Source organism: Cicer arietinum, chromosome 2 (assembly GCF_000331145.2).
Source record: "Cicer arietinum cultivar CDC Frontier isolate Library 1 chromosome 2, Cicar.CDCFrontier_v2.0, whole genome shotgun sequence".
NCBI lineage: Eukaryota > Viridiplantae > Streptophyta > Magnoliopsida > Fabales > Fabaceae > Cicer > Cicer arietinum.
Window position 1 is genome coordinate 40,002,247 of NC_021161.2, and position 10,132 is coordinate 40,012,378.

The window sequence follows — 10,132 nt, forward strand, 5'->3', positions numbered from 1 at the left end:
ACAATTTTGAATACTTTTAATATAATATATTTATATTTTGATAAAGAAAGTATATATATTTATATTTTCATTAGTGTTACTACCGTAAAAGAATATTTTAGACTATGTTAGTGCTATGTTGATCTATTACTATTAGTCTAGAATATTTTATACTATTAGTCTATTCTAAACCACATGGAATTTTTTTTTCTTTTATTGAAAGTGAGAAAGCTTCATTAAACAGCAGAAAACAAGCTACAAGGGGTTGCATCAGAGTTCAAAAGAAGGGCATATGCCTACCAAGTTCTACAACTTATGTAGCACATGGCCTACAAGCCTATGAGCTAAAACATTAAAATTCATTCCTGTAAAATTTTCCAACTCTATTTGGCAAATGAATTTTCCAGATTGCTACCAACATTATTTCAATACTTTTGAAATAACAAAATAGGTAGATTTGGAAAATAGCTTATTCAACTTCTTGGTTAGTAAAACACCTAGAGTAGACCTCAATATAACTATCATTCAAAAACTTCACCAATGGTGGAAGGGTTGGACGAGGCAAAGATTTCATAAAAATAATCAATTACAACTCTCTCAACATGATCATCTACCCTCCACTACACGCATTTAGTGTCCTTCAACTCTTTGATCTCACATTTTTTTCCTTCTCTCATTGGCTTTGCCATGGAAGAACTTCCTATTTTTGTCGTCGTCCATAAGCCAAACCACTGTACTATGTTGCATCCACATGTCTTTTCTATTTTAAGCTGTTCATCCAACTACCTCCCTATTGGCTTAAACCTCAAAATGTCCTCACGAGAGTTAGACCACATGGATGTATCTTTGAAAGTATTCTCTAATTTTTGGATTTCTTTTCTAATTTCTAATTGTTTCCATCTTAAAATTGTCAACAAAAAAAAAAACACTCATAGTTAGACCTCATGGCTTGTAGTTTATTAGGACAATTAGAAGATGCTCCAACCCAAGCACTTATAATAAAATCTTCGTAATTGTCATTTTAGTTATGTCTCATCAAACTTGTGAAGTAGCAAAATCAATATTACTTACAGACAAAAAGTCCATAATGTTCTGAGTGAGTTAAAAATGAAGAAAGTAAATTATTTTTTGGTGATATATGACTAGTGAGTAAATAAATAAGAATAAGAAGATCACACAATTATGTATCATGGTTCACTTAAAGTGGGCTATGTTCAGTCCTCACAATCTGTGAGTTTTTCTACTAATGTGTTGGATACAATAACATTCTTGTTTTCACACTATCTTTCTTGATGAATTACAAAATTTATCTTTCAACCTTAAAAGATTTTTACAGTTACCTTTCAATACAAAAAAGATTTTTACAAGTTACCTTTTAATAACTAAAAAGATTTTTACAACATACTCAAACTATTTTAAGAGATAGACTTGAGTTTCAAATAATGTGTATCATAAAAAGGTTTACGATCAAAATATATTCAACACTTGTTTGAGATTGATTATTAGCAATAACTCAATAAAAAATATCCTTGAATATAATAAGAGAATGATGGAGTACATTGCAGTCACTACTGATATTGAGTACATTGCAGTCACTACTGATATTGAGTACATTGCAGCAACTTAAGATTCGAAAGAACTCTTGTGCATGAAGAAATTCCTACACGAGTTAGGTCTCATGCAAGACAAGTTTGTGTGTTAGAGTTAGAGTGTGATCCATCTCAACAAGAATTCAACTTTTCATGCAAAGTCGAAGCATATTGAGATGCAGTATCATTGGATACGAGCTGTACTGGAAATGAAGTCATTTTCAATTGAAAAGATTCATACTGATGAGAATGGTTCAGATATGATGACGAAGGTCTTGCTTGTGTCGAAGGTGATATGTTGTAGAAAGAAGAGTGACATGGTAGAACAATACCTTCCTACTTGAATTGAGAGATAGATTTGTTAGGTGGACTCATTCTCTAAGTGAAACCCACCAATTTTATTATTATTATTATTATTATTATTATTATTATTATTATTATTATTATTATTATTAAAGTTTTGGGCTAGGTCGATGTGAAGAAGAAAAAAAGATTTTGAAATTCCTAAGTAAGAAGAAAAAAAAAGAGGATTGCAGTCGGAAAAACAAAAAAGAAACAAAGAGGCAGCTAAGAAGAAAAAGAAAAAAAAAAGGGAGAGGAAGAAAAAGAGCTTGGTTCGGTTATAATGAATATGTAGTAAACTCCCTCCATTTAGTCTACAATTTTAATAAGTTACTTCTATCATCGAGTTTGTTATTTTAATATATAGTGTAGCTTTATCTTTAGTTTGAAATATATCCACTTTAGTGGAACATTGTTTGTTATTTGTTATTTGTTTGATTTCCACTTTTTAATGATGATTATTGTTGATTGATATTCTCTAGTATTATTAGGAAGTCTCTATGTATCAACTAATTATTATACTAGAAGATTTTACTATCTCGTGGTTTTTATTCTCTCATTTTGAGGGAAGTTTTCTACGTTAAAAATTGTATTTGTGTCATATTTAAATTTCTATCAATTGTTGTTGCTATGTGAAATTGTATTTTTTATTTATCCATTTATTTAAGAGAAAAATATTCAGTATTATTAAAATAATTATCTTTAGTTTTTGTTAACATTATAAAATCAACAACATGAATGTTCATAGAAGTACTCTATTTCTCTCTTCACTATTTTGCATATCTCTCATTCAATAAATTTTCTTTAATTTGTCCACCAATAATTTTCTTTAATGCATATGTAGGTAAAATAGAATTTAAATAGTGATGTATACGTAAACAAATAAAAGAAAATAACGACTATAAAAATACTATATTTATCTCTTCACTTTTTTTTATATTTCATTCAATAAATTATATTAAAATAAATATGATAAAAAATAATCATAAGCATAAGCACAACTTACACACAAACATAAGATGCATATCCTAAACTTACCCTTATAACTTAGTCATTAAAAGAGACTGTTGATTTACTAATTGTCTACCATAACTTAGAAAAAAAATGACGACATAGTTATTCAACTGGTAAATCTCAATTAATACAAAATGGTGAACCCAGTAAGAAATGGGTTCATTTGGTGAAGCCCAGTCATGAGGTTTAAAATGCAAATAAATCAGTGGCAGTACAAGGCCCACACAATTTTTGAAATTAGATTACACTGTTATTGACACTTAATGAGTTAATGTCCATTTTATTTGGGTGAAATCATAAATATATTCTAGATGAGATGATAAGAGTTCCTTCTAATTTAATTAGATGTTTTGTATTCAAATTCTGTTTTGAGAATGCAGTGTTAAATTTTCTGAGAAGAGTTTTGTCAATCATTTTTGTTCTATTCAACTCGAAGGAAAAAAAATTATTTTTTATTAAATGATAGTGTAAAATTATTTTTTATTAAATGATAGTTATACTCCAAATCAAATCCCTCCACAATATACCCCATATTTTATTTAAATTTTAAAATATCCAAGTAACACAGCAACATTGTTTGCCATTGCCAAATTGTGATAACGGTATATACATACTTGTGAGTTGACAATTAAGTATCTTGTGTTACATACATTATTAATATTCTTCAACATATAAGGATACCCTGAGTTGTTTTTATTATTATTTTATATTATTCATTTTGGAAAGCATTATACTAACAACCTCCTCTCCCACTTTTTTGTTCTTAAAAACTTTCTATCATGTTTGAATTGACTAATTCGAATAAATATTATCAAAAAATACATTTAAATATGTTTGAATTGACTAATTCGAATAAATATATTAACAAAAAAACACGTCTGAATTAATTAAGAATTAATTAATCTAAAGAACATTGGAAATTGGAAAGGAGGAAAAGAAGGTAACAAATGTGATTACTCATTTTATTCCACTAAATTATACTCCTTCCTATCTCAAGTGTCAAAAAAAAACAAAAATAAATATATTTAATTTAAATTTTACACTTAATATATTAATATTTATTGATTCAATTTTATCTCATATTCAATACCATGTAGTAGACGTGTTAATTGTTAAATTAATAGTCTCGTTTTCCAGCCCATCAATGAGTTGGCTTGAAATTCATTAATGTTCATGTAACCAATAATAATAAGATAAGGCTAACCAAACATGTCAATCACTCGATGGAACTTGATGGCTAATTATTTCATTCTTGACAATTACAAAGTCCAATTATAATGAAATTTTTACGTTGTGCAGAAGATATTATATACTTTATCTTCATTCCAAATCCAAAGTTATTTTCTTTATGGACGATGGTAAGTGAAAAAGGATAATAATGTATTGTCCTCTTCACTCCTCACCCAAATGGAAAATGACAAAATTTCACGTTTGAAAGGGAAATGAGGGAACATGTTTCCATTAGGTACACTTATTTATTTGGTCTCTAATAGATTGATGGTTGTTATGCATGCAGAAAAGCATACCCACAATGAAGTTATGCGTTCATATTCTTTTGTCAATTATAATAACTTCATAGGGACATGAATTATTTTTATGATAAAATGGGCATGTCAATCAAGCGTTTCTAATGGGTGTTTCAAATTTCAATCAAAATTTGTGGAGGAGTTTTTTATTTATTAAGTTCATTAATTAGTTTGGTAGTTGAAGTAAATGAGTTACTAAATTGAGTGATAAAGACTTCTAGCATTTGATCTCCTATAACACTAACAATTGCTAACAATATTATAATTGTCTATTTCAAAAAAAAAAAAAAAAAACTCCTACTAATTCAACCGAAAACCAAAGAAAGGCCAGAAAAGATATAGATGATTCCATTACTATAGTTTTATATATCTAAATGATATAGAATCACACATTTTTATAAATTCAATGGTTGGAAATTGAATAAATCAAACAAGCACTAAATGAATCCTAAATAGGCAATATACTTGCCTCCAAAACCAAAAGGAATCGCTACATTTTAAATTTCAGCATGCAACCACAATTGTGACCATAATATCCAAGTTTTTAGAGTCTCATAAAATTAGAACCAAAATTATGTTCGCATCAGATGCAATAACCCACAATTTCACACACTATTAAGAATCACAAGATAAATAACAAGTTAAAACCTATTCAGACATAGATGAAGCAAAATTGCCTTATGTTCCTCAAAGTAAAGGCACAACTGTCTTGGGTTTTGGACATTTGTGCCGTTTGTCAAACATTTGATTCCAGCTATGCCATTCTAACACTACTTAATACATACAGCTCATATAATTAAAACAAATAGTCAAAATCAAAAATAAAAAAGAAGGAAAAAAGTGGCACTTTATAGTTTCTACACCATTTTCCACAAAATTGCACCTTTCAAATTACTCCACAAGACAGGACACCCATTTATGCGTAACTCCTAATCTAATCTAATATCCTATGCACAAAAAATAACATAAAAAATGTAGCATGAAAAGTAGTGGTTACAAGTCTCCTACCCATAATAATGCACAAAGATGAATTGAAAAATAATCAAAAAAGTTAAAATATACACAACTTTTTTATATTAAAAAAATTACACGTTGAGGGGTAAAATGCAAAACAAGTTAGCTAATATATGGTCTTGAAAATATTAACCATTCCAAAGGGAGACATAGAGATACTCACATAACATACATTGTTTGTTATCTATCTCCAATCCCCCGTCTAATGGACCTATACATAATGTTAATCTTACACCCCAAAAAAAAAACTAATTAACCAAAAAAAAGAACCTAACCATTAAGAAAAAAAGAAATTAAAAAAAGAAGTTATTTTCTTGTTCAGTTTTTAATTTCATTGTTAAAATCATAAGAAAAACAAGAGGGGCACCTAAGAAGACCATTCTCATTGCAAACATTGCAAACTTTGAACCCAGCTTTATCGGTGTATACCTTTTTGCTACCGTTACACGCGTCGCACACCACAAATCTGTGACCCGCGCACACGTGGCATTCCGTTGGATCCACTGCGGGCAAACCTTCGAGAATCTTCTTGAGCTCGCCAATCTCGTGCATCTGTCTAATCTCTTCGCCGCCACCAACGTATATTCCTCCAATAAAAACACGTGGCAATGTTAAACCGGTTCGACCCATTATCCGGTTCATTTCGACCAAGAAAGACGAATCCATGGAAACGTCTCGTTCGTCGAGTTGAACGCGAAAAGCACGAAGGATCGCGAGTACGCTTTTGCAGTCCTCGAAGATTGGTCTCACCACGCGCAGGCTTGTGAAGTATATCACCACGCGCTGTTCCGTTCCCGGAAAACAAATCGGCGGAGGAGATGAAGGGGGAGGTGAAGGTTTGCGTGGCGCGTGGTTGTCATTGTGTGGTGGTTCAGGTTCGGGTGATAGTTCTGGTTCGGAGTTTGGTTTGGGGGATGGTTCTTGTTCTGGTAATGAGTCTAGTTCGGGTACGGGGTGAGAGAGGGACCTAGGTAATTTGAAGGGTGGTTGGTGGAGGTGATTTGACCAGGTTCGGAGGAGCGAGTTAGCGAGTCGGACTCGGTGAAAAACGGGTTTTCTTGGGGTTGGTGAAGAAGGTGAAGGTAGTTGAGGAGGTTCTTCAAGACAAAGGGTTTGAATGTCTTTGAAAGAAGAACAAGAGAATGAGGAAGAAGGTGATGGAGATGCACTGTGAATCCGAACCGTTGATTTTCCCCACGGTCGCCACATTGAAGGTGGGAGATGGAAAAAACTACAATCTTTGTTTTCTTCTTGTTTTGTTTTTTTTTTCTTTTTAGGGTTCAATTTTGATTTTGAGAAATGGGTTTGGAGAAAGGGAGGATTTTTGGGAGGTGAGTGGGGTTTTTTGGTTGAAAATGGGGGGGAATGAGAAATGAGTATGAGGAAAGGATGAATTTTGGGGGGTTTTTTTTTGGAGATGGCAAAATGGGGTTTGTTTTTTTTCTATTTTTGATGTTTGAGATGGATGGATTGAAAGAGAGGGTGAGATTTGGGTTGCTTAAAGTTTAGGCCTTTGGTGTGGTGAATGGTGATTTTGAGGGAAGAGGTAGAAAAGTGGATGGATGGTGGTGAATTTGCATGTGTGCAAAATTTGGGGATGTCCTCAGCTTTTTTTTGTTTCTCTTTTAAGCTTTTGTATGAGAAAAAGAGAGACAAAGAAAGGGAGAGGAAGCTAGGTAGTGAGAGAGACTTCAAGAAAAAAAAATATTGGAAATTAGAGAGAGGGAAATTGTATTTTTAGGGTAGAAAATGGGAGTGGGAAACGGGTGGTTAGGTAGTTGAGAGATTGGGGTTTTTTTTTTTTTTTTTGGATAAATAGAGGTTGGGTTATTTTTAACTATTTTGGCTTTGATGAGGTTTAAAGAGGAGGGGAGAGTGAGAGGCCATAATTACAACTATAAAAAATTGATAATTTATGGATTAGATGAGAGAGTGAGAACTTCTGTTTTTCTATTAACAAGAATAATCACAAATTTGATTAACAAAAATGTAATTATACACCTAATCATGTAAGTGTGTAAATTTGTGCATCATATTTTTTGACATAATTTGTGTCAATTTTTTTTTTTACAAGAACTAGTGCATCATTTTATTAAATAGTTTAATACATTTTTTCAAGAGAATATTTCGAATGCCAATTTAATTATAAGAATTTGATATTATAATTTTAATTTTATAATACATAGTTCAACTACATTATAGGATAGTTATAAAATAATTATTAGTCACGTATTATTGATAATGAATTTTCATTTAAAAAAAAAAAAAAGAGTTTGATACATTATCCTATCATCCAAAGTCTCTTATATCACTCAAATTGAATAGTCCAATAATGAGGGATTATTCCATTACCCTGTTAAGGAATAATGTAAGATTATTAAATATACTTTTAATTATTTAGAAAAAATCAAGTGAGTATTAAATAATGTTTTTTTCTATTTTTAGAAAAAATATTGTTCTTTGTTTAGTCATTTGTTTTAATTGTTATATTAGATGGAAATTTATCATTTTGAAATTATGATTCTGGTATTTTTGTTAGATTGATTTAATTTAATTTAAGAATAAGAGCGTTATATAGGTTTGAGTTCTTGTTTTATGACAATTATAAAAATGGGAACATAAGGAACAAATTTTTATTTGATGTGGTTATTTTGATTTTAATTTAAAATAGATTTTTAGAACTGATATATGGTTAAATGACATTTTAGGAATTTTTTTCAGATTGTCTTACTTGTATATAATTAATGCTATTTTATAATCGAGAAATACATGTATTTAAACTGAGATTGATATTATGATATAATTATTATGAATATATGTTTTGGGTCTTATTAATATTTTTTTGTCATAGTTTTCTTTTTTTGGGATATTTTTGTCGGAGTTTTTATCATTATATTGTTATTTCATAATTTCATTATAACACGGTCAAAGTTTGTATATATTTTTTTATTGAGATAATTCTTTTAATAAAATAAATTTATAATATTTTATTTACTTTTGGTCAAATTTTGAATCATTAGTTTTTGAAAACCGATGAGTTTGTTATATTATATATTGAAACGTGTTCACTATTAGAATTGATTTGAACAGCTATACTAAGAATAAAATAATACTAAATAGAAATATATTATATATCATTCCATATTTTGATGTTTTTTAAAAACCCTATTTAAACTTTATAATTTAGATATTTTTCATTGTAACAGATTTTTATGGATTTTGAATTTACTCAAAATGAATGTAACAATTTTGGAAGCAGTTATGTGTAATTAAGAAGAACTAGTGTAATTAACTATGTCTAGCACAAACTCATTAAAAAATATATGGAAAAATATTCATCAATATCATTTCAATTATTAATGTATTTCTTTTTTTTTATTTTTATAAACTAGTATATGATGTAAAGTTGTTTGTACTTTTTTATAAATATTTTCGCAGATATTAAATATATGCTATGAATATATCAATATTCTCATATATAAATTAATAGCCAAACATGCAAATATTCATATAAATGGCACATACATAGTTTTGTAGTCTAAAAGTTCATATTTACTTATACATTTTAAAAACGTTTATTATCCGTTCAGTTGAAATTTTTTGTTAAACCATCAAAGAAAAAATTTGCATTTTATTATATTATGTCACATTTTAATTTTGTTTAATTGCAAAATGGCCCAAAGTAGTTTTTTATAAGGTAGAGATTTGGGTGAAAGGATAGAAAAAATTTAAAATTTGATTTATTTTTTGGTTCAATTTTTAAGAGGAGAAAAGTGTTGGGGAGTCATGGAGAGTGCGGAGTGCAGCAAAACCTTGAATGTTCTATGATCACTTCCATCGAGTCGAATCAAGGCTTTGGTACTGCTCGTTGGAGAGTCCAAAGGAGTGCGAGAGCATTAACAGGTCAAATACTCTAGAATCTCAAGATAATTTGACACTATATTTTCATCCAAAGTCTTAAGACAATTGATATATGAATCACATCTTTTATATATTGAACATTTAGCTAATTCTTATCCGATGTGGAATTTAACACTTAACCTAATAGAAAGGAACAAATATCTTATTTTGCTACCCTCGATTTTTAGGGGATTTGAAAAGGAGAGAAAGAACCAAAATACATAAAACCATTAATAACCATTAAAACTACCATTTTTACTTTGAAAGAGTAATTCATTATCACTTTAGTTCTCAATTTAGTAAAAAAGTTAAATTAGTTATCAAATAAACAAAAGAACTGTCAATTAAATCTTTTACATTAAAATAACTATTTGTTGACCGTTAACTTTGTAAAGTTGTTAATGTGATGACGATGTGTCACACTCTTACTATCACAGACATAGTTAATTTTATATGGAGTAAAAATATGATTTAATATTAATATAATTTCTAAAATATACAACTTATTATAAAAATTACAACAAAATTTGTTCCATATTAATAGTATATTTCAAGGATAGAATTTACTATCAAAATAATCTCTGAAATTACAACAAGAGTTTTCTGCTACATCGATCTCGTAATGTTTCACATTCTTGAGCATCACTCTTAGAGAATAATCAAGAACATAAGAACCATCAATTTTTGAGTGTTATTAAGCATATGGTAGAACAAGAGACAAGTGGAAATTTTTATGCATTAAGAAATATGGTTGAACACACTAATATA

At 29.3% G+C, this 10,132-nt stretch overlaps 1 protein-coding gene across 1 annotated transcript; it reads right to left on the reverse strand.

The window, feature by feature from the left end:
* Positions 1-5,501: 5,501 nt before the first annotated feature.
* LOC101512043 (uncharacterized) lies at positions 5,502-7,197 on the reverse strand. The gene has a single exon (XM_004490572.4). It carries the CDS (start codon positions 6,671-6,673, stop codon positions 5,783-5,785), a length of 891 nt encoding a protein of 296 aa, XP_004490629.1. The 5' UTR covers positions 6,674-7,197; the 3' UTR covers positions 5,502-5,782.
* Between the last annotated feature and the right edge of the window lie 2,935 nt (positions 7,198-10,132).